The 26,407-nt window shown below is 42.0% G+C and overlaps 1 protein-coding gene across 1 annotated transcript in view; it reads right to left on the bottom strand.

Annotated features, from left to right (window-relative positions):
* The window catches only part of cachd1 (cache domain containing 1), a 97,945-nt gene that overhangs the window by 39,835 nt on the left and 31,703 nt on the right, over window positions 1–26,407 (bottom strand). The window contains exons 2-4 of the mRNA XM_006808133.3: window positions 25,556–25,618; window positions 13,742–13,890; window positions 2,956–3,062 (exon numbers count right to left, since the gene is read on the bottom strand). Of these exons, the coding sequence (XP_006808196.2) occupies window positions 2,956–3,062; window positions 13,742–13,890; window positions 25,556–25,618 (319 nt within the window). The remainder of the gene's footprint in view (window positions 1–2,955; window positions 3,063–13,741; window positions 13,891–25,555; window positions 25,619–26,407) is intronic.

Raw genomic sequence — 26,407 nt, 5'->3', positions numbered from 1 at the left:
GTATGTACAAGTGTGCATATACTTCAGATTGATGGATGAATTGTTGTCACATAGCATCTTTAACCTAGACAGTGGCTATAACTTCTTAAAAAATAGCCTACAAAAACACAAATCAGACAGAGGGGCGAGAATGGATTACTCCAACTCGTTGGTACTGATATCTCCAAATCCATCCACCATCTTTCCCTTCAATTCAACAGAAAATGGAAGGTAGGAGGACAAAATACAATAAACTCTCCAATCAGCCCTCACTCCTCCTTCCTCTCACTTCATTTATCATTCTCTCCCTCTCAATTATCCCTTGCTCTCACCCACACGGGCCCTCCCTCCCCTCTGTGGCTGCTTGTTTAGACTGGGCCGAGACAAATGGAAGGGAATGAATACACTGAGAGTGTGGGGGTCAATGAGGGCTGAATGTGGTGGTGGTGGGGGGGAGGGGTAACATGAACTTGTCGTGACTGACTCGTCAGGAAAATAAAACCCTGACGATGGTGACGTGTTATGAATGGCAGTCATTATGAATGGTTTACAGAAAAAGTACCAGGCTGGGATATTTGGGGAGGGAAAAAGCAATTGGGTGAAGGCAGCAATGAGATGACAGAGATGGGTTATATCCATGGTTTTACTCAGATATGTGGCTAAGTAAGTTAAGAAGACCTCAGGGATTTTTTGGGATTTTGCAGCAAACATTAGATTAGAAAAAAATCAATTTTTAGAGCCAAATCTAAGAAGCTTTGAGTAGTAATAATTATTACTCCCAATTCCACCCGATACTGGCTCCACAGAGTTGTTGCTAACACAGTCACCTAACAAATAAAAGATCTCTGCTTCAGTTAGGGGAGGAGACCCAAAACCTTTTGGGGTTGTGTCAGGAAGGACTAGCTGCTAGGGCAACCCGCTGTGACTAAGGGGCATTGACCCCTTAGTCACAGTGATCCCTTCTTTTATTATGTGGACATAATAAATTAATACATTTTTAATTTTTTTTTTTAAATTGGAAGTTAAATTGATCATTATGACTGGTCAACACAACATTGGATGGCAATATTTTTAAAATACTTGTAAAAACGTCTCTCAGTGATCAGTGAGATTTACCTCCAGCAAAAAATGAAAATGCAGCTCACTGAAAAGAGCTGGAAGTGATTTTAACAAGTGACTGTGAGTAAAACTGCAAAGTTAATAGACATCAGGAAACAGGTTCAATATTCTGGAGTCTGTGCATATACTTCTTTTCTGGAAATAGAGAGCGCATGCTAGGGACAGTGTTGGGGAGTAACGGAATACATGTACCGCCGTTACGTATTTAAAATACAAAATATGAGTAACTGTATTCTGTTACAGGTACCGTTTAAAAAGGTGGTATTTAGAATACAGTTACTTTGTTGAAATAAATGGATTACACAGCGGTACTTTCCTGTTTCATATTGTGGCGGGTCAGGCCTGTTTGGGTTTTGTTTGACAGCTACGTTCTGTTGTTCCAGGTGGCAGCGTTACGGTTGCCATGGTTACAGGGTGACGCTCTCTCTCTGTGTGTTTCCTGGGTGAGAGAAGCCTTTTTGTTGTTGTTGTGCTAAGCTAATAGGCAGAATGCTACAGGTATAGCTCTAATGAATGTAGCATCATAGGCAGTGTAGTCCGTGCTGCAGGGAGAATGGACTGCCATACCCGTTATGTGTCTGTGAGCGAGGGAGGGAGAAAAAGGAAAAGTACGAGCTGTCATCGAGCAAAAACGGGAGCTGGAAGCATGTAAATATAATAATAACCACTGCAGCCAAGAAGAGTGCCTGACAAGCCCAGTTGTAAGTACGCTATTAAGACTCGACTGTACACCGTGTTCGTGTTTTCCTCCAAAAACAATAAGTGGAGCAGCCTTTCAACGCCTCTCTCTGTCTCTCGTTAGCAAAGTTAACCCAGACAACAAAGTAAAGCTAGTTTTCGGCTACTAGCCCGACACAGAACCCACCGTATTAGCCAGAGGTCCCTTTACTATGGTTCGGAGCCGCGGACCTTCAGTAACAGTAATAAATCACAGCAATAGTACATTCACGTAGTTGTAAACAGCATGATAATATATTAAGTAATCCAAAGTATTCAGAATACGTTACTCTCATTGAGTAACGTAACGGAATACGTTACAGAATACATTTTGGAGCATGTATTCTGTATTCTGTAATGGAATACATTTTAAAAGTAACCTTCCCAACACTGGCTAGGGAGCAGAACTGGGGAAAACAAAGCAGCAGAAGGAAAGTTGCCTTTGCCTGCCTTTAGTCAATGTTGTCCATTTTATTCTTAATCAAATGCAGAAAGACATGCAGTGCAGACACATATGGGAGTTTTACGTGGTAGTATTCTGCAATGTGCTTATGCAATTTGGAACAAGGCAGGGAGAACGCCATAAAACTACTTTCCATCACTTCTAATAGCTACAAGGGGAGTGTCGAGGTTGCATACAGCATGTGTGCAATTGCATACGATTGCACCCGATTTATGTGAGCTGATGAAAACAAAACTGAGAAGACTTTTTTCAACAGGACGATAACACAAAGTGCGAGTACAACTGCAGATGAGAGATCAGAGTCGAACAGAGTGCTTTGGACACAGACAGCTTATTATTTTAATCTGACATCAATTATATATTTTTTTAAAACACTGCAGAGGCAAAGAACACACATTCTTAATTTAAAAACTGGGTGCCATGGCAACTGCTGGCAAATGATTGCCTGCTTCAAATAAAGTCAAAAAATGGCTTTTAAAAGTTTGAATGCCTTAAAAGCTGTGTGTGTGTCTGCGTGTAATTTGTTAAAGCAGGTCAGCTCATGGACTACCAAATGATAGTTCCCTCATTGGATCTGTATGTACTGTGTGTGTGTGTGTGTGTGTGTGTGTGTGTGTGTGTGTGTGTGTGTGTGTGTGTGTGTGTGTGTGTGTGTGTGTGTGTGTGTGTCAACAGACCTGAGTTGAGGTCCCGTCCAGGGTTGAAAGCTCGGTTGTTGACGGTGGGGGAAAGTCTGTCACAGCAGATGGTCTTGGAGACGTTGATATTGAAGTTTCCATCAAACCTAAATGCACACAAACAGGCAACATTTGAGAATTTACAGAGCGTGTGTCCAACTCATTTGTTGGTGGAGCTGCTCTGGCTTTTCTCTCAGCACAGATTTACAACTGCTCCACCACTTTACTTCCTATAAAAAGGAAAACCTGCAGATGTGCACACAGAGCTCATCAGACTTTAGAGAATTGCTTGTGGGCCTACTAAATATTGATATTTACCAAGATCTACATAAATTGTACAATTAATAAAAGATATACGGCACGTGGAGACATAAGATCAATGAACATGAAACGTCAGCTAAAACGAATAGACTATGCTTTCTTATACTTGAGCTACACTACATCACTAACTGAATTATTTGTTGCTCAGACCTCACACTAAAGCTGAAGTTTCAGCTAGTGAACAATACTTTCCATGGAAAACTGCTTGATTCCCGCTTTTTCCTCTAACAAAGCTAATGCCCAGTTCCCTGAATACATATGAATGTGATTCTAAGAAGGGCCGTCGGCCTAATTGGATGATTCAAAGCATCTGTTAGAGCGCCCAAACTTCTGCTGTTTGTCTCCATGTCAGACGTTTCATTTTTCCCCTCATCCCCCCCGTCATTTTGAACAAAACACTACAGTGACCATGGCGAAAATGCAGCTTTTCTGTGGTTGTGGGATACACACTTACCAGCCACTTTGTTAGTTACACCTGTTCAACTGCTTGTTACTGCAAACATCTAATTAGCCAATCACACAGCAGCAACTCAACACGTTTAGGCAAGTAGACATGGTCAAGGCGACTTGATGAAGTCCAAATCAACCATCAGAATGGAGAAGAAAGGTGATTTAAGTAACTACAAAAAAGACATTGTTGTTGGTGCCAGACCCACTGTCCTGGGTATTTTAGAAACTGCTGATCCACTGGGAGTTTCCCCCACACTGCCACCCTACGGTTTACAGAGAATAATCTGAATAAGAGAAAACATCCAGAGTGTGCAAGTTTGCTGAGCGAAAATGCCACGGTGACAGAGTAGAATGGTCAGACTACTTTGAGCTGATAGGAAGCCAAAAGCAAGCTACAACTTAAGCTGCACACTGAACCTTGAAGCAGATGAGCTACGGCTGCAGAAGACCACACAGATTGCTACTCCTGTCAGCTAAGAACAGGAAACTGAGGCTGCAACTTAAATAAGCTCACAAAAATTGGACAGAAAAGTGTGAAAACATTGCCTGTTCGGATGACTCTCGCTTTCTACTGTGACATTCAGATGGCAGGGTCAGAATTATTGTCGGGCATAAACCGGTCCGTGGCGTAAAAAAGGTTGGAGACCGCTGACATAAACCACACGAAAGCACGAATATATGCTGCCAGGCTAATGATAGCGGTCATGTAATTGTGTGAGGGATATTTTCTTGGCACACTTTGAAGCACTGAGCACCAACTGAGCATCATTTAAACACCACATTCTACCTACATATTGTTCCTGACCGTCAAAACCCCTTATGAGCACAGTGTACCCATCATCTGATGGTTACTGCACTTAAACATGCCAAGTCACAAAGCTCAAAGCATCACAATCTGGTTTCTTGAACACATGAGCACCGTTGGGATGTGGCATAAAGGGAGATTCACAATATGGATGCGCAGCCAACAACTCGGCAGCAACTGTGTGATTCTATCGACTCAATATGGATCAAAATCCATGAGGAATGTTTCCAGCATCATGTGGCATCTGTGCGAAGAAGAAAGGAAGGCAGTTCTGAAAGCAAAAAATGTGTGAATTGGGGAGGGGGGGGGGGGGGGGGGGGGTCTAACACAGTACTAGCCAGGGGTATCTAATAAAATGTCTATGGGAGCACAGTTGGTAAATTTATGTGCATGTACAATGATAAGGTTGGAGCAAAGTAGAGTTTTAACAGCCTGAGAAGGTACAACGTTGACTGCTCAAGCAACAAGTTTGTTTAAGTCATGTATTCAAATACTACCTAAGATGAAGTAACACTATGCAGAAATTGAGAAATGAACATGAATCACTTTTTTTTTGGCAAAGTTAGTTATCGCTATGCATCAGTGCAGTTTAACAAAAACAAATGTGACACAAATGTGAAAATTCAAATGTAAATAGGCTTTAAACGTATATATACAATTACAATGGGTGCACGCTAACAAAACCGTAACGACAGTCGAGCCAATTAACACCAGTGGCTGATATTCCGAGTTCAGCTTAAGGTTATTCTCAACATACGGCATGTGAAGAGATTAAAGAGGAAAAGAATGGTGGGTGGGCTCAGAGAAGAAATGCTGACAATAACCGCCTCCATCATTTACATCAACAAAGCAAACTTCCAAACAAACAGAACCGCAGAAATGTTTGGTCGCCCTATTGTTCTCAAGCCCTTGTGACACTTTGTGATACATGTCAACATTTAATGAGGCCACAGAGTTGAACTTTCTCCGCCCAAACCAGACCAAGTAGCCGATAAAGAAGGATGCAATTAACCAGGAAATGTAAGCAGATATTCATATGTGGGCCAGACCATCTTCAGTATTTATAGTGTCTGCTCCTTATCTTTTTTGAGGGCCTTAAAAAAAGAAAGCGCGCTAGATGGAGAGAGATGGTGGTGGTGAAAACGGAGCAAGGCTTCGGGGTCTGACTGCGATCTAACACAGTGGAAAAATGAGTGGGAAAAGGGCAAAATTGTGATAAGAGTGCACTAGTGTTCCCAAAATGCAAATTCTTGACTGTTAGCAATCAGGGATGAGACTCTGATGTCATCAGTCCAAAAAAGGAGAAGCAGCATTATTTTATCTCAAATCACAATGAGCTTTTAAAAAGCCAATTAAAAATAAAAACTCTTGGAATTGATCATTTCCTACACAGCTGCTTGCTTTTTCTTCCTCATTAGGCTCTTTAACAAGTCCCCACTGGAACCTGGTGTGATGCAGAAGATGCGTCTCTACGACGGCACTGTCCTTGAGCACACAAAAGCCCAAAAGTATTAAAGATGTCAAAAAATGAAACGTCGCACATGACCTATCAGTTCTTTCTCACCTGTTTCAGCGCCCAGCAACAGCCTAAAATGAGCTACATGTACTGTTCACTCTAAATGCTGGTTTCTGCCATACCCACAAAACGGGGGGTGGGGGGTATGCAGAGTAGCAGGCTGTTCTGCACCGCACCAAGCTTTGGTGCTTTGATCCATGCCTCCAAGTGGACCTTGCCAACCCCCCCCCCCCACCCTCATCTGGGTTAGCAACATACAACCACACGTGTGCACACATGTAAACACACACTGTGCACACTTTTTGGCTCCCTCTGCTTGCAGACCTGGCGCTGGCCGTTGCTGATTGACGGGTCCTGTGATGTACAGGCTGCATTTGAACTCCGCTCATTTAGAGTCCCACAAGGCCAAAGTCATTACTATTCTCCTTCAACGCACTCTGCATAGAAGGGGTGGGCAGAAGCGCTCGGCGAAATGTGTGCCAGATAAAAAATACATTTGCAGCTGCTTTGAATTCCACATCAAAAAACATGCGAAAAAGAGAGAGGGAGAGCTGGGAGGAGAGCTTCGAGTCTGATCAGACATCTTAATGAGGGCAGAGAAATCCGTTTTCCAAAAAGGTCGGACACGCGCACACATTTTTTTCTATTTCATATATATTTTAATATGCATGTATACATATACACACACAAAAACCAACAGTGATAATCTATCAAACTATCACCCAATATTGTTGCAAGATCTCTGCACAATTTAATAAGCTTATTAACAAATGCAGAGGTGTGTTCTACAGTTACAAAATAGACAAACATCAGTAACAATCACCTTTTTTCTTACTGGGACTGAGTTTGTACCAAAACCAACCCTCCCATTTCCCTCCTTCAAAGACTAAAATGGGCAGACTCTTCTAAATAAGGCAACACCTGCCGTTTTCCAGCCATTTTTAAAAATCTATTATATTAAGGTGCCCCCTGCTGCAAGAGCCATGTATATCCGCAAAGCAGGCAGTCCCAAACCATTCAAAAAGCCCAGTGAGAATAATTACCTTGAAGGGGCTTGCTGTTGCGTGAGCCCCAACGTCAAGAGTAATACCACTCCTAATGTGTTTGCAGTCCCTCGGCGGTAGCAGCGGTAAAGCTGGCAACATGCTAGCAGGAGAATTGAGAGCGCTTGAAGACACGTTCGTGTTTCTGGCTCTCAATGGCAGCTCTACCGAAACGGATTCAAATGAAATATCAATAGGCAGAATTGATTTTGGAGGAAAGTGTGGTGTATAGCAACTACTCTACAACAGAGGAAACAGCCTGAAGTGAATTTTTGATGCTTTGCATTTGCATTGCATAGACTGCACTAAAGCAAGAGGTGTCTCTGGTGTCCCCCGTGTATGAAAATGAGAGTGGAAAAGTATTACCAACACCTCAAAACACACGTGCCTTTAACAAGAACTTCAAAAATAAAATAATCCCTAAAGCAATGACAAGAAAAACATGAATCTTTTACTACAAAAACTTTAATTTACTGTAGGGTAGGGCTGTTCGATATAACGATATATATCGGATGATGATACAAAAACGTCTATCGTTTCATTTTACACTATCGTTTGTTTCGTGGTGTCGCAAAATAAACTGTTTACGGCAATATTTTTTCATCGTTTTGATGGTCACTGTAGTGGCTATATTAATTTCTTAAAGTTCTCTCTTTCTCTTATATTTAATATAACCACACTACGGACGGACAAGCGCCTGTTTTTATGCGTTGTGGTTAGCAACAATGACGGTAACAGCATCGCGTGTGCGCTCGTTTATTTTCCACATAAACCTTTCACAATAAAGCTCAAGATCCTGTTGAGACTTTTCTAAAGGTGCTAAAAAATAAACCTTAGACTCAAACGTTAGAACAGGCTTTTCCCGCAGCACGGCGTCTAATAAATACTCACAAAGAAAACGGCGGCCTTTACAACTTATGTCTAAAAATGTATTGTTTCATGCATCGGTTAAAACACTCTACTCCAGCTACATGACGCACAGCTGGAAACACTTCCCGCAAGACGAGCTGCCCGAGATTCACAGAATTTATAGAAAATGTTACATTTTTGTGATTTATATCGTTATTGGGACGATATAGTTCTTATATCGGGATATGAGATTTTGGTCATATTGCACAGCCCTACTGTAGGGTACTACACTGAACTATATTAGTCTATACAGCAGTATATAATCAATTCATAATTCGGTACAAAAAACTATGAAGAATGTGGGAGAAATGTTGCCTGCAATAATGCCAAAATAGCAGGTTGCATACTAAGTGTAGGCTTATAAAAAGCAGAGATCACTTTTTCAGTTCGGGGAAATTCTGTGTCCAAATGTGGCCTGTTCAGTAAGTAATAGGGTATGACTCGATGAATCCGTTGCCAGTTTGTAATGATTGTCATGCTCCTCTGCTACGCTGCTCACAAGAGCAACTGCTGAGAAATGTAAGTGCAGGGTTATTGTCAATTAGAGCTACATCAGAATTCACATGTTTACAGTTTGCAGCCACCAAGTGAGTCACGTCACATACAGGAAGAACCAAAGAGTGGCAGGGGTTAAAAAAAAAAAAAAGTTTCATTTTGCTTATGAATAAGTTAGATACACTCATCAGCTTACAAGCTTATTTTCCAGCGTGTACTGCAGAACAAGTCAGGACAACTGCCAGACTTAGATGTACTAATATTTATCATGTATACAGGGGTGTGTCCCACAGAATACATACGATCAAAATAGGGATGGGCCAAATAACTGGGACACTGGGGTGTTGATTTAGATACACAGAGTTGGATAACTGAATTTGTTGTCAAAGACTTTTCCTTACACTTCACAAGTGCTTCTAGTAAAATCCTCAAAGCCCAGACGCTCTATTCAATATTTAACGGGAGTGTTTTTTAGGCTGACTGCATAGCTGTGCACCTACTCGCATAGTAACTGTTTTTTGTTTGTTTTGTGAAGAGAAAAAAATCTAACCACCACGCCTCTAGTTATTATATGCAGTGATAATAAGGGAAACAGGGTTGTGTCTTTTAGTCATATTAGTTGCCAATTTTCAGTCAACTTGCACGCTAATTGGCTTCAAGGTGGACATGGAAAGTTTTACTAGACTGTTTGATTTGCTATTGTAAATGAGCTGCTGGCTACAGCCTGGCTCACTACTCCAAAAATGATGTCACATGTGGTCTTTAATAAGCACCAACATTTAGGAGATTTCACTGCACGACTTTTCAAGTGCTCGGGAATAGCAACACTGACTAAAAACACATTCATATTAGGGATCTAATGGAAAAAGTACTTTAATGATGAAAATATGCACACACACAACACACACAAATTAGGGGGTTCTATTATAGTTCTTGGATTATTCTTTTGGTTGGGAGACTTGACGAGAAATGTGAGATCTTGGAGAAAAAGAAGAAAATGATTGCATCTAAGTAGTTTGTCCATAACACCTTTTAATGGCTTAAATCAGGTTTGTCAAACATGGGGCCCAGGGGACAGAAATCAGCCAGGCAAAGACTCAAATATGGGCCACTGGACATCTTTGGAAAACGTGAAGGAGTGCATAGTTTAAATTTTAACTGTAGTTTCATGGGTTTTACAGTTTTTATTATCAATAAAGACACAAAACACACACACGTCAGGTTTTCATATCTTATGGGGACATCTAATTGACATGCTTTCCCTAGCCACTCACCCTAACCATCAAAAATGTATACCTAACCTTAACCCTTAGCCTAAGCCTAACCATAACCAATTGTAACCCTGACACTAAAAATACATTTTGAGTCTCAAAAATGTCTTCAAACTTCAAGGATTTTGGTCCCCACAAATATAGTAAACCCCCCCCACAAAGATATGAATCCCCCCCCCCCCCCATTAACGGGGTGGGGTGTTGGAGATAGAAGAAAGTTATGACAGCGGCCCAGCATTTACACCTGTTAGGGTCACTTAAACAACCCCCTCCTCCTAACCTGCCTGCTGTGTAGCCCTCTCCTTCTCTAACGTGCAAACAGATATTATGATCTCAGTGAAACCACGAGACTACAAGATAAGCTTGATGTGAAGTCCCACTAGCTGATCACCGGCGCAATGTATCCTCTTGAACTGAACTGTAAATCTGCCGACAGCTCGGATAGTGAGAATTCTCCTTCAGAAAGAGGAGCTCGGTATTAACACCATGCTACCATTGATCCGTATGTTTAATTTATGAGTGCAGGTATTAGAAATTCTGCAGGATCCCCACCCACCCCCACATGATACGACTACACAGTGTAAAACTATCCTGCGGAGTGGCCTTAAGAAAGACTTTTGGCATCGTTTTCAGCAATTCTGCAACACAAGAAAAATAAATAATAAATAAATAATAAATAGTAGTGATTCTGCCCTCCAATTTAGACACGATCAGTTGCATATGCCAGTAGAATTAAATATTAAGTCATCATTAATGAAAATGGAGCACCCTCAGCATTGAAGGTAACAATAGCCTTCATAAAACAGCACCATGAGGGTTACGGAGAAAACTGTCTCCTCTAGAAATGAAATTTGGTACAATCTTTGTTTCCATCAAGTGTCATCATCACCTCAGAGTTTTACTTCTCCGAATACTTTGGTGTATACCAAAAAGTGCCAGCTTTGTGTTGTTATACTACAGGCACTGCTTAAGCTCTGCTCACTGATGTTTGACACACTGCTGTGATGTGGGCATGCCTGAAGGCAGCAGCAGTCTTTAGGGACACACTGCCAATTTTTTATTTATTTATTTTTCATTGTTTTACCTCATAAAAGTACTTTTGAGGATGACATCCGTGGCATTTTCTTTGAACGGCTCACTTGCAGCTCATCTTTTCAAGGACTACTGGTGAAATGACACCATTAAGTGCCATGCAAGATGCTCCCGTGCACACTTCTCACTTTTACATCTGCATAGCAGTGAAACTGTTGAAATGAGCACCTGGAGATTGGATGTTAAAAATACAAACATACAGGGGCTCATGCGCACCATTCCAAACGAGCAACATACATTTGCTATTTTCAGGCCGGGCTCGTCGCTGAGACCCAGCGGTGATTAAAGCATACCACTGGCTGCTAAGCGCTGCCCTTGGTGGCCTCCCTCCGCAAAACGATAGCCTGCCAGCCTGATGACTAGCAGACACCCTGTGAACAACCTGATCCCCCACTACTAAACTGGCTGACCTGACTGGAACCCCGAGAAGCAGCTGATGCCCAAGACTAGTGAAGGACACACTGAATTGGACCAATTCTGGGCTAACTCCTCTCCACACATATTCCACAATGTATTTTTGGCAGCAATACGTGTTTTTTGTGTGTTTTGTTTTGTTTGTTCTTTTACATTCAAGATAAACAAGTTTGAGAGTTTGGGAAGTACATTTATCTGTGGCGACGTAACGCAAACAGGACGGTCAGGAATAACAGGAAACTCCTAGCCTGGATTTCTCAACATAAAGGAATCACACGAAGGGTACCTTTAAGGAGTAAAAATGGCTTCACTCTGCTCATCCAAGAGGCTTCGTCAGTTCTAAAAACAAAAGCTGGAGAGCTCCAGGTATTTAACCCCTATTCGGGATCGTTCCCTTTGGAGGTGGTCGTTGACCCACTTGTAGATCATGTGTGTCCTCACATGAGCCAAGGTGTGAAAAAAGGTGTGGGTCATTATCATGTTATCAACTGAGGTCACCCTAGGCAAGTTGTGACAGCGGTTTGATGTGCCTGGGAAAGGATATGAAACTTCACTGTAGGTGGCTGAACTACCCAGGCTCAGAAGAAGTAGATGTTTTTGTCAAGAAACGGTTACACCAAAAACAGTGTTGCTTTTTCCTCCCAGTTTGCGCTTGTATCAGATACGACATGTTATGCTGCATAAGAAGAGCCAGTGTAGGCCGTGGCCATTTCCAGCGTTGAGCTATTTGCCTGCAGGCTTTTGCTGTAGCGCTCAATATATCAGGAAATGCACAACATTGTCTCGCAGAGACTTCAGTGAGAAGATTGTTAGATCCACGAGCAAGCAGCCAGTTAGGTTAGATAAGCATAAAGTCTGTAAACAGGCATAAGCTACTGGTATGACTGAAGCCTATTAAAGTACACATACGCTGTTTGTTGAGCAAGTACACAAAGGGAATTGTAGACGAGCCGCAGTTTCGCTGGAGGTCATAAGCCAAGACGCTTTTCCTCGCAACCAAGCAGAGAAAACAAATTTCCCCAAACCTCTTAATTCTTTCTAGAAGTTTTTAAAGAAAACTTTCATCAGCGAATAATTATTTTCCCCGCATTCAACAAACAGAGCACCCGCTATCTTTTAGAAGATAAGGCATAAGCCGTTTTAGATATTTTATTAAACTGTGCGAGCGCTCAAATATATGAAAGCAAAACAGCTCTCTGCTTTCCCCCCCACCCCTCCCCCGAGGAAGAGGCTTTGAAGTTAGGGATCCATCAGATTCGGCTTCAGTTTGGTGTGTCCACAACCAACACCACAACCCCCCCCTGTGAACTCCCGCTGCATCATTCTATTATTCTCGTCCAGGTCTTGCATAATAATTTTTCCCTCAGTATTTTCTTTCCTGTGTCCACTGTTTTAGAGCTGCATTTTAAGCACGCATAATGGGCTGATAATGCGGCACATTTGCGTGAATGACGGTTACATGTAAGTACAACATGTTACACACATGTTTCATCCTGAATTCAGCTACAGGTGGCAAATGGCCCTGAGCCAGGTACCACCCGCCTCCCCTCCCTCTGCATCACAGGTGGACAGACAGGTGACCTTGCAGGCTGTGGAGTCTGCGGTGCAAAGACTTCAGAGAGCAGTAACCTGTAGTGTTGGCTGATAAAGGGGAGGGAGGCGGACAAAAATGGAGAAAGGAGGGCGGACGGGAAGAGACAGCTGCTGCTCTGTAGATTAGAACTGAAAGCGGCACTTTCTCCCTTTTTCTCCGAGCTCGGCTTTGAACAGTGTTTTTCCCCTGCCCGAGTCGATGATTGGCCGAAAATCTGGTTCTACTGTACGCTGGGCCAATTTGAACCCATCTCAGTATAGGACTTAAATCTGACAGATTTAATCCAAAGCTCAGCTTTAAATATATATGTAGGCATTTTCCCCAAAAAACTTCTGTTATTTGTGCTATATATATTATATTAACCCAGTAGAGGCCAACTGGATTTTTTGGTCATTACTGCTGTTATCATCAAAGCGATTAAAAAAAAAAAAAAAGCAAAAATTTAAATCGTCATTCAACCTCCACGTTTTTTTCTATATATAACTCCATGCCGTCCTTGGCTCCAGGTCCCATAAAACTTGTAGTTGGGATGCAGTGCAGAAGAGGTAAAACAAACCTTTTAATTTGTTCCATCTTATGGTTAGAGTTTTAAAAAGCTCCCATGTAATCAGAGCATGATGCTGGCTCAAGGCAGCAAATTATGCGATTTAAATATGTCTATAACTAATCCAAGGATGATCAAAAGAAGGGAGAAATGGGGATTTGTGTGTAGCTGGCCCATAAAGCAATGCATAGAGAGCTTGAGTGCAGGTGCTAACAGTGGGAGGTGAGTTTACAGGCACAGAGTGAACCCTCCTGCAGAGACTTTGGTGTGCGTGTTAGAAGAGACACACAAAGGAAACGAGGAAAAGTGATTGTAAAGAGAAAGCTACTCACTCCATCATTGATGCTGGTATGGCGCAGCAGTCCTGTATGGCAGTAAGCGGAGAGGTGAGGTGGGCGGTGTACGAGGCTTCCACCACCTGCTTGTTCCTGTTCACTACATCCAGGTATCTGTTAAACTTCTCCCGAATCTTCTTGGCCAGCTGCACAAAGGAAAAATGAAAACTGTGTCAATAAGACAAAAACTAATGGTGACACATAAATAATCCCCGCCCCATTCCCACATGCCTAATCCAACAGACACCTTTGCATTTAAAACTACCTGCTACTTGGTCTGCGTGATTCCAAGTGGCAGTGCAAGGAGAGGCGAATTCATATTAACAGCACGTTTGTGTGGCTCAAATTTCCCACTTAGATCTAAATCAGGGGTCAAATATGGCGCCAAACAGGGGAATGTAGTTCAGGAGTATGGTGGGATTCCATTCGCTAAAAATTCAGTCACACATTTCCTCCCCCTGGGACTACAACCCACAGATGTGAGTCAATGACATAAGTTTTGATAGCACTCTTTTTGTTGATAGTTGAAAGAATTCCTCATTTAAAAAGAGCTGCTCCACAAGGTTGCACCACATGTTTGATTAGGGAGACTTTTTACACCAGGCGCCCTTCCTGATCCCTGAAGGGGATCTTTGGCTTGTGTAAACCACTACATTTTTGTTGATAGTACGAAACATGATTAATGGTGCTAGTCCTCGGATCGCATACATTTGTTTCTTATAACCACTTCACTTTGCAACAACAGAGTGAAAATTGATTAGTCAGAAAAGCTATTCATCAGCCTGATAACAACAATTCACCTTTGCAGCATATGTGTGGTTTCATACTGCAATGCAAAAGTGTTCTTCAAACAGTTTGCACACCTGTGAACGTTTACCTGAAATTGTTCACATTCCTAGAGTGAAACAGTCAAACAGAACTTTGCAGTCAAAAACACCAATTGCTGAGCTTTTACAAAGACACAAATACAAGCATACACGCAATGACTTTTAATATTTTAAATAGTTTATCCGTGTTTAACAGTTTGTGGGAGGTCCAAACAGTTTACTTCCATGTGTGTTTACTTCCATGACTGATTGACTATTTCCTTTTCCCCCTGCAGTGGCATATGCAAGTAAATGCTGCTAATCAAAAGGAGCCGACCTAAGCTGTCCCTTCAAGTATAACAACGTTTTTCTGGCTTCTTTCTCACTGAATCTTGTTATCTTTTCTCTCTCTTTGTCTTTTTGCTGCTTTGTCCTTAAAGAAGTTTCTTTGACAATCACCTCAGCTTTCCTCTCAGCCTTCTTTTAATATAAATGGATAACGTCTATGTTTGGCACTCCTACAATTTATATATATAAAAATAAAAGAAACATCAGAAAAAGGACTGTTCTAAGGCACAAGCAAAGTACTACAAACAATGTCACCCATGTCCTCAGCTTGACACAGCTCATTTGCTTCATTCAGCCCTATTTGTAGGAAACTGCAAATACAGTGGGGCAAAAAAGTATTTAGTCAGCCACCGATTGTGCAAGTTCCCCCACTTAAAATGATGACAGAGGTCAGTAATTTGCACCAGAGGTACACTTCAACTGTGAGAGACAGAATGTGAAAAAAAAATCCATGAATTCACATGGTAGGATTTGTAAAGAATTTATTCGTAAATCAGGGTGAAAAAAATATGTATTTGGTCAATAACAAAAATACAACTCAATACTTTGTAACATAACCTTTGTTGGCAATAACAGAGGTCAAACGTTTACTATAGGTCTTTACCAGGTTTGCACACACAGTAGCTGGTATTTTGGCCCATTCCTCCATGCAGATCTTCTTAAGAGCAGTGATGTTTTGGGGCTGTCGCCGAGCAACACGGACTTTCAACTCCCGCCACAGATTTTCTATGGGGTTGAGGTCTGGAGACTGGCTAGGCCACTCCAGGACTTTCAAATGCTTCTTACGGAGCCACTCCTTTGTTGCCCGGGCGGTGTGTTTTGGATCATTGTCATGTTGGAAGACCCAGCCTCGTTTCATCTTCAAAGTTCTCACTGATGGAAGGAGGTTTTGGCTCAAAATCTCACGATACTTGGCCCCATTCATTCTGTCCTTAACACGGATCAGTCGTCCTGTCCCCTTGGCAGAAAAACAGCCCCATAGCATGATGTTTCCACCCCCATGCTTCACAGTAGGTATGGTGTTCTTGGGATGCAACTCAGTATTCTTCTTCCTCCAAACACGACGAGTTGAGTTTATACCAAAAAGTTCTACTTTGGTTTCATCTGACCACATGACATTCTCCCAATCCTGTGCTGTATCATCCATGTGCTCTCTGGCAAACTTCAGACGGGCCTGGACATGCACTGGCTTCAGCAGTGGAACACGTCTGGCACTGCGGGATTTGATTCCCTGCCGTTGTAGTGTGTTACTGATGGTAACCTTTGTTACTTTGGTCCCAGCTCTCTGCAGGTCATTCACCAGGTCCCCCCGTGTGGTTCTGGAATCTTTGCTCACCGTTCTCATGATCATTTTGACCCCACGGGATGAGATCTTGCGTGGAGCCCCAGATCGAGGGAGATTATCAGTGGTCTTGTATGTCTTCCATTTTCTGATGATTGCTCCCACAGTTGATTTTTTCACACCAAGCTGCTTGCCTATTGTAGATTCACTCTTCCCAGTCTGGTGCAGGTCTACAATTCTTTTCCTGGTGTCCTTCGAAAGCTCTTTGGTCTTGGCCATGGCGGAGTTTGGAGTCTGACTGGTTGAGGCTGTGGACAGGTGTCTTTTATACAGATGATGAGGTCAAACAGGTGCCATTCATACAGGTAACGAGTGGGGGACAGAAAAGCTTCTTACAGAAGACGTTACAGGTCTGTGAGAGCCAGGGATTTTCCTTGTTTGAGGTGACCAAATACTTATTTTCCACCCTGATTTACGAATAAATTCTTTACAAATCCTACCATGTGAATTCATGGATTTTTTTTTCACATTCTGTCTCTCACAGTTGAAGTGTACCTCTGGTGCAAATTACTGACCTCTGTCATCATTTTAAGTGGGGGAACTTGCACAATCGGTGGCTGACTAAATACTTTTTTGCCCCACTGTATGTCGGTTGGGGGTGTGGCTGTACAGTGTTCTATAAACGTGTAAACGGGGAGTGACACCTCCAAGAATCCTGACATAAAGTGAGCCCCTAAATACACATGCGCGCAGACGTACACAACTTAATATTCATAAAAGGAAGCTGAGTGATATCAAAGCAGCACAGATCTGGCGCTGCTTAAACCATAGCAGAATGACGGGGATCTAAGAACTCAAACGCACTCCACTTCCACTAATCACATCTTGCATAATTTAAGAAGAAAATCCACCTAAAAATACAACAGGTGTGCAACCTAGAGTGAAACGTAGGAGCTTGTGGCAGCTGCATGCAAGTATTTCCGGTAAAGAACAACTGCAACATGCATGCATTTTATTGCAACACATTTTACGTAGCACGTTTTTTCTCTCTCTCATCTCCTTATGCTGACAACTTTGCACAATCAAAATCAAATGTTTTACTATATTAAATGTTTTTGAAATATGCATATAAAGAACCCCACAAATTTCCAGTCAGTTGGGATTCTGTTTTAGGGTATAATTTACTTTTAAACCAATGCACAGAAACTGAGAAGCAGAGGAGAAACATGGGGTTTCCAGACAAAGGCAGCAACAACAGCTAATTCAGCTGTGTTTACTGAAGCCCTTCGTGCTGCCCCCCTGAACAAGCATACATTATACTTTTTCTTTGAAGGACTAGGTTCTGGTTGAGCACACAAATCACAGTGCTCTTTCAAAACAGGGATCCAGCTCTTTGGGGAAACTAATAACCAGCTCTGTAGCAGCCTCCTGGGGGACATTAATAACCAGCACACCAGCAGCTCTTCACCAGTCACTCCTATTCTTGCTTTTGTTTGCCAAAAGAAAAAGAAAAAAAACTTGAAAAGATGGGGAATTGTTTGGAACTTCCATCTAACTAATGTGAGGCAAGACATGTATGTAATCTGTTATAAATTGCCCTGTTAACAAACCTTTTTCTTTTGCTCACTCCCCCTTCAGATCGTCCATAAACTTTTTTCCCTATTCTGATTGGCTGAATTTGAATGATTGTACATTTATAAACAGTAACTGCGGCTTTTAGCCCCAGGCCAAGGTGAACTGATAGTCTTATGATGCTGGTGGCATAGGATAATTTGGAATCATGTTATTAAAGAGGAACTATTGTGTTTTGTTATTGTTTTTACAGCATTTCTAGTGCACTGGTAGGTGCGGATGTTAAACCTGGCGAAACCTTCCAAAAAATAATGTCAGAGTATGTGCAAGCAATTTCTGTGAGGTAAAAGCTCAGGTTTAAGACCAATCTAATTCATCATTTTCAGTTTCTTGGCTCCATATGATGCTGAAGGAAGGGGATATCCTGAATGTGTCATCTAAGACACAGAGCCTTGGCTAAGAGAGCACAAACCTGACATTCAAACTGTTCGTTAATCAGGAGCAGCCAATCAGAAGAAAGCCGTCTTGTGGCTCAGTCACAGTAAAGTAAAAGTAGGATGGCAATCCCCTTGTGACTAGGAGAGAAAAATTTAATTCGGTGACCAATTGCAAATGGCTGTAACAACCAACTAGTCACCCAAAGGTTTACCAGGCAACAACCTCAACCTCTCAGTGAGCACTTTTGTTCACAAACAGTTTGGCTGGCAGTTGGCAACCCGTCTCCAAACATTTGTGTTTGGTTAAGGTTTACAAATAATTGCCGTCTACTCAAATTTACAAGAAGAGAGAGATTTCCAACACTCTGCAGTAGGTCCGCACCAATTCAACTGCAACACTTCTCTCTACAATAGGTGACTCGACTTAATGGGTCCTCAACTCCTTGTGGTCATATTTTTCTATACTATTGTTTTACATATGTTACAGTAAGGTTGTTAAGCACTCATATTGCAGTCACTGTCTTGTAGCAACTATGTCATTATTTGGCAACAGATTTACGCTTTTCCCTATTTGTCACAGTAAACCACCCTATCATCACAAAGCACTTCACCCCATTAAGTTGCAAACGTATAGCAGACTGACTTCCAAAGTCACTTCTGAGAGCAGTTGCAGGCCTGGTCAGAGTCTTCACATGCAACAAGTTGATTGTATACGCCATAATATTTCTGATTGTACCGAAGTCTCCAACCACTGTTTGCTCCAAGTGTTACGGAAGCATTAAAGGATGGCAGGGAGGGATCTACTTAATCGACTTCTTTCATCAATGGTTTGCTGCACAAAGGCCCAGCATGGGATAAATAAGGATCATTTTTAACAGTTTTGGAGAATGCCATGCAAAGTTATAAATAAAAATAATTTTACAATTACTTTCAATTCTTTTGGCTTGTCAAAAGATTTCCTTCAAAATATGAGCTTTTTAAATCTTAAGCTTAACATTTTAAATTATGGTGATATACTGGTGCAAAATTGATATCAAAAAGAAAAAAGTCTAACTGTCCAAAACCTTATAGATCGAACTAATCCACAAGTGGCATCTAATTATTTTAGTGAAAATAAAGATAAAATAATGTAAGTAACAAAATCTTCAAATAATGTTTAGTTTTCTATTATATGTAAATTTTAAGAAGGAAAAAAAAAGCAAAAACAAATCAGTAAATACTTTCCAAAGTCACTTTGAGTCACCTCAGCCTTGTTAAAAACAGAAAAAGGCTTATTCCCCACAGTACGTGGATCCCTTTGTTCCTATAATTACAGCTGCCTGAAAAATGGCTGAGATTGAATCCAGGAAAAGGGAAATACACCACGACCCACTGACCGCTTGTATGCCTAATCAGCTGGCCTCTATTCCAAGGGTTTTAGGAGGGGCCTGAGGCACAGCCCGCAATTATTGACCTTCCACCGCAAGGAACACGAACACCAGCGTGACCACTCATACAGGGGCAAGAATTTAAATGCACACATGCACACACTCAGTTGTATCCATGCATGAAAATCAGTTGAAGTGAACTTTGCAAGAAAAGGAAAAATAGGCCGGTGCTCCGCTAAGAAGTGTTTCCATAGCTGGAGGAGGGAAAATCGCACAGAAACCAAAGCTCGAGTTTTAACAGAGCGACTTAAAAGAAACCAGAACCTTCTAGCTGTGCAAGTTCAAGCTCATGTTACAGTCTGCCCGGTGCAGCCAAAACCAACCTGTGCTCTGCAGATTAACCACTCTCCCCAAAACATACAACTCCTCTCTCCCATCTCTGACCCATCCAACCAGCATATGGAGGGTTTGCAGCACCCAGTGGGGCTGGTTGCGCCACAAAAGCAGACTGAGTGGAACGGATGTTCGTTGAAGTCTCATGTTGGACCTAATGAGGTTTGCCAGTCAGCCTTCAACCACAGTCGCTGGCAGCGGCATTTGTGGCAAACCAAAACTTACTTCGGAATGTTGGGGTAAAGGACTTGGTAAAAGCGGGATGCAGGTCTATTCTGCAAACCTCAGCCATTATATAGAAAGTTAACAGTGGATGCGTCGCCTCTGCTTGGATAAACGAACCTCTCATAAAGGACTTGTTGCTTATAATGAGGGTGAGAAGTTTTCCAAGGCTATTAGAGTGCTGACTCGTTCCTTCTTGACATAATGATGTAGGTATTCAGCATGACTGGAGAAAGTACATTTTAATGTGTGGTTAACAGGTCGATTGTAAAAACGGTAAAGTCGCAGCACGTTTCAGAGATGAAGTACAAAACATTTGGCGGCTTAAATCTGTTAACGTGGCGGCGTGGGTGTGGTTCAGTTTTATGCTAATGTTCCGCTCAGCTTCACTCATATATTTCCATAACATTGAAACCAGCCACACACAACATGTGCAATAATATGTACTAATATGCACTGCAATAGCCCTGCCATAATCGGGACTTTAGCATAGACTGAGATGCCGTGTGACAGATCACCTGTCATAGACTACGTTCACACTGCAGGCGAAAGCGCATCAAATCAGATTTTTTTTTACCCTATGCGACCCATATTCGATCATGGTATGACAGTGTGAACGGCACAAATTCGATATTTTCAAATCCAATCTGGGTCACTTTCGTATGTGGTACTGAATCCGATACATATCTGATGTTTTAGAAAGCGACTGCTGTTTGAATGGTCATGTCGCATTAAATCCGTCTTTTACGTCACTGACACAAGACAGACGCCAATTATCAGCGCCGGAGAAGCGCCCGATAAGACATCGCGAACGCTTCCTGGCCATCCAGTGAAACTGTTGGGAAGACAACGTTGGAGAAACGTGAACATTTTATTTGTACTGCATAATCTGCAGATTCTGACAGAAATCTGCAACTATCCTTTGAAGCACCGCTCCTCTAAAACAGCAATAAGGATGATTATTAGGTTATCTACATTATTATGTAAATAACAAAATAACTTAAAGCAAAAATTGGGAAACGTAAAGTCCAAAGTCTTTATATTAAGGCCATCAGTCAAACAATATTGTTTGCTCTGGGTCTAAACAGAGCGCATTGTGTGTGACATCTTTTGCGCATGCGGGTCGCTTTGAGCGTTCACACTAGAGCGCGTTTGCTGTTGCATTTTATTTGTAGTGTGAACAAGCAGACAAAAAAAAATCGGATTTGATCAAAAAATCGGAATTAAGCATTAAGACCTGCAGTGTGAACGTAGCCTTAGAGAAGTACACAATGTTAAGGTTAGAACCTGACTGATCTTGTCTGCGATAAACTACATTGAAAAGGGTCATGGATGGGTTTTGCTGCTGACTCATCAGACTAAAGAGAAGCTTTGAGGCTTCTGTCAGATTAGGTTAGGCATAGTGAGACAGTGAAACAGAAACTGAAAGGGAAGATTTACATTTTTTTTTTTTTTAAATCTTATTGACATTTAAGGCATTCCCCAAAACAATCATCTTTTAGTAAGCTGGGCACAACTAAAGATATTGAAGACGTGCATTACAGTCATAGTAAACTTGCCCTGATGACTTTTAAAGAACAATCACCAACACAGTTAGCGTGAAATTAACCAATAGGGTTGCACATTTGGAACGGGCTCACAACAGTATTGCAGACTACAACTATGTACTATAAATACCATCTGATGTCAAGCTAAAGTTGTTTACATTTATCCTTATATGCCAACAGAAACCCAATCTAACTTTTCTTCTCAGTGTAGGACTATAGTGGCAAGCCAATAAAATGTTAGCAGTTTGCACATGAAATGAGGGAATAATCCGAACCTAATTTCTCGACTTGAACAGAACCATTTTTAGCTGTCCTTTTACTTTCATTTCTTAAATGTCACATCGCGAAAAGGGCTCTGCCTGGGCTGAGTGACAGCTCCAATGCTTTGCCGAAGCCAGAGTGGCTCACTGAACGGCAATAACATTGGAAAATGTAGTGTGCACACACACTACCCATTTGAGTTCAGATATGCAGATTTAAGGTCATGAATATAGGGTAAAGTACTGATCACACACTTTTTAAGGGATCTGGTACACTTTCATTTTTCTAATTTTCAGAAAATCCAACATAGACTTTTGAGCCTTTAATTAAGCCAACAGCTACAATCTGAATCATGATCACAAAAAAACTGATTAAAGAAATTGTGGAAAACAGAAAAGGCTACGAGACACCCCACCTCAAACTTCTGCTGGTCCCCTTTTGACTGCCACAAAGCCCTGACCTGTCGAGGCATGGACTCCACTACACGTCTGAAGGTGTACTGTGGTATCTAGCAACAGCTCCTCCCTTGTGTTGTCCTCGGGTCAAAAATGACCCGTAGGTGTATGGCAAACAAGTGTATGGGAATCCCGAGGACATTACAAGGTTTAAGACCTGCAAGTTATAGGGCGGGACCTCCCTGGATCTGAATTGTCTACCCAGCACATCCAACAGATGCTCGCTAGGTGTTCCCCAGGTAAGCAACACACACATCACAGCCATCCACATTATGTTTAAGAAAAAAAAAAAGTGACCCATTATTGCATGCTACCTGATGCTCATATGCACGTTGTTGGCACTTTATGCAGTGGACAAGGATCAGCATGGGCTGATGGGCAGCTCACGACCCTGTTGATACACTACTGTTCCTTTCTCGGATCTCTTTTGATAGGGCAACCGTGGCTCAGGGGGTTGGGAAGCTCATCTGTAACCGGAAGGTTGCCGGTTCGATCCCTGGGCTCTGTCCTGGTCGTTGTGTCCTTGGGCAAGACACAAGGACACAACGACCAGGACAGAGAGCCCTGGTCGTTGTGTCTTGCCCAGTAGGGTAAAGGGTCTTGCCCAATGACACTTTAACCTACCGCCTACTGGTGTTGGCCAGAGGGGCCGATGGCACGATATGGCAGCCTCGCTTTTGTCAGTCTGCCCCAGGTCAGCTGTGGCTACAACTGTTGACCAGGAACACCCCACAAAAAAAAGATGCAGGTTTGGAGATGCTTGGACACAGTTGTGTAGCCATCACAATTCAGCCGCTGTCAAACTCGCTCAAATTCTTACGCATGCCCATTTTTCCTGCTTTGAGGACTAAATTTGCACTTGCTCCCCAATATGTCCCCCCCACGACCAGGTGCCATGATGCAGAGATAATAAGTGTTATTCACTGTGTATTTTGTAGTTTGTATTGTGTGTGCAGTACTTATTAGTATACCACAATGTTACACCACTCACTGCTGTGACGTCATCAAGGGGGGAAAAGCAAATATGAATGAGATTTCTTTCCTTAGGGAATCTCGATTGAGCCCTACAGCATAAACAGCTTCCCTCAGTGAAATTTACAAGCACAGACAATAAGCTAAATATAATATAAATATAATATAATAATATGAACTCGATGGTAGTGGTTAATTTGCTACCTCATCAATGCGTTCTTATTCTATAGTATAACATATTTATAGACTTTTTTTTTCAGCATTAGACAATGTTACATTTTATAGCAAATTTCAGACAACATAGTTTTTATACCACATTTTATATTAACAACTTTTTGTGTGTGATGGGCATTTTTTTCTGTTTTTCTTTTTTTGTTGTTTAAAGAAAATGCACATAAATAAGCAAACAAACAGGGAATAAACATGTATTCATATAAAACAAACAAGGGACCTCTTTGTTTTACTCAGGTTGCCCTGCTGTATATTAAAAAGTAAGAAAGAGATCCCTGGAGGAGAAAAATCCTTTTGGGGTTGTGTGAGGAAGGGCATCCAGCATACATAAAAATCTGCCAAATCAAACACGCAGTCCACTGCTGTGACCCACTGTGAATAAGACAGCAGCCAAAATCAACTTTTTAGGGCAACTAGAAAAATGTGTCATTTCGTTTGTTAAGAAAAAAAAATACATTTAGCCTCCTTTTTAGGCAGCATCTGCCACATCTGGCATAGGATAAAACATTAATGGTTGCCAGCATTTTTAATTATTGACAACCCCTCTGACAGCATGTGTTCAACATGGAGAACACACTAACAGGAAAGACTGAAAGAAAGCCAGACAGGAAGAGGGAGAACCTGTGTCATCAGAAAGGGACAGACATCTGTGTGCCTGTCTAAATAATACATTTCAAGAGGAGAAACTCGAAGCTGTTAGAGGGGACCCCTTTGCAGCTCCTTGCCTTCTGTCTTTCTTCTTGCTCTCTTCCTCTGTAGATACCATCCTAATTGAGCCCTAGCTTGGCTCGGGGACACGGACACACACAGCTATGCCAGAGCTGTCATCTGGATTAGCTGGGGCCCGACTCAAAAGGGTTTCAGTGAGAATTTTTGCCCACTCTCTTAGTCAGACACAGACATACAGCAGCTACAAATGAACCCACATTGAGGACCTTTTGTTTTGCGATCGCTTCTTGTTATAGCACACCACACGCAAGTTGGAAAGCTAAGATTTATTGTTTTTTGTTGGACTTTCTGGAAACACAGAGGCTGGAATTGTGCAACTGAAATTAGCGAGACATGTGTTAAAGACCATAATCGCGACTATCCTTAGCAAGAGGCACTCAAAGATGAGAGACTGCCGTTGGCTTGCAAGCTGTTCAGAAAGGCAGCTTTTCTATGGAGACGAAGGACGAAGAGTGCTTTAGAGCCAGTTTTAGCTGCCTGTGGAATCGTAAATACCTGCAAGGTGAGATAGTATATATTTCGCAAACACATGCATGAGATGACACACCGGAGCACAGACAGAAATATAGTCGCGGGAGAAATGCAAACAAACATCAACCTGTCTGTTCTTGCTGGTGGCTGTTTACCAGTCTGGTGTTTACTGTCACTCTTCCAAGATCCCTCGTGCAGTAGTATAATACGCACACACACACAAAATCGTGCCTGATGTGACATAGGATGCCAGGGATTCTGTGCATACTGTTTTTTTTTTTAATTCACAACCAAAAAAAGCTCTTGGATTGGGGGAAGGTGGGGTCTTTTTTTTTTTTTTTTTTTAACAAATCATTCATTTCTCAAATGTGCTCTGTTCATCTTTCCTTCAAGGTTTTCTTTTTTTATTATTCTTTGTGACTGAAAGCTATGTGCTCACATTGTGAGCAGAGGGAGATGGGAAGACAGAGAGAGAGAGGGGGGAATGAGAGAGGGAGCACAGACAAGTGGAAAAACAGGCAGAGAACTTCAAAGCCAATGAGACAGCAGCCACAGAATTTTAATACACCCCCTTTTTCCTCTGATGGCTGGTGCATGTGTTCAGCGCTGCTGGGCTCAACTCTGCACATGACAGGCACGCCACGCATGGCCAGGAAGGCACGCGCGCACACACACACACACACACACACGCACGACAGAGGAAGCTTTTGTTACTCACCTGCTGGACTTCTGTCTCTCCGTTTGATGTCTTCTCGGTGTAAACGAACGAGCTGAAAATCCTCTGTAAAGAGAGGGAACCAAGCAGAGAGAGTGACGTTAGATCACGAGGAACATTGACCGAGATCCAATAACTCAAATCCATCAGCTTAAAAGAAACCTTTTTCATTAACAAACTGTAAAACTCAGTCAAACCAGGACCTGTTCCTGCGTACATGGCATTAAAGCTAATTAAGCTCTCTAGGTCTAATAAAGCCATCACCGCGGCTGGGTGAAGAACTAAATGTGTCCGCTGCAGCCAGAACTGGAAAAAGTCTCAAAAGAATTTGAGGCCAATTCTTCAATCGGAACCTCATTCCCTTTATTTTTTTTTATAATACTTTAAATTACAGTGAGGTGAATGTTAGTCTGCATTTTCTTGCCGCCTGTATTTAGTGCTCCTTCATTGGCTGTTTGTGTTTAAAACTGAAATGAAGAAAGTACACTCTAGAGCAGAATATGCTAGCACAATTACAAAACAAAAAAGCCACGTGAGAAGATTTTTCTAAGACCAGATATTTGGATTTGTCAAACAGTGTCAGCGTTTAGTCGCTGGGCTCTGGCAGCCTGTTGCATATTTTGGCTCCTTGGCTCGTGTGAATACGGTGAAAGCATCATTAATGTTACTTCTCAGAGCTTTGCAACACCTACAAGTTGGATGAAGAAGAAGTTATATGGGGGGGTTCCCAATGTTGCATGATGATGCTGTGAGACTACACTGAATTAATAGCATCCAGCTATCTTCATCAATCAAGAGATGAGGAGGAAAGAGAAAAAAAAAAAGACAAGGTAAACACTGGCAGTAGTGCTGTTG

Source organism: Neolamprologus brichardi, chromosome 17 (assembly GCF_056152115.1).
Source record: "Neolamprologus brichardi isolate AB-2024 chromosome 17, ASM5615211v1, whole genome shotgun sequence".
Classification (NCBI taxonomy): Eukaryota; Metazoa; Chordata; class Actinopteri; order Cichliformes; family Cichlidae; genus Neolamprologus; species Neolamprologus brichardi.
This window is presented reverse-complemented; position numbering and strand designations above follow the sequence as displayed.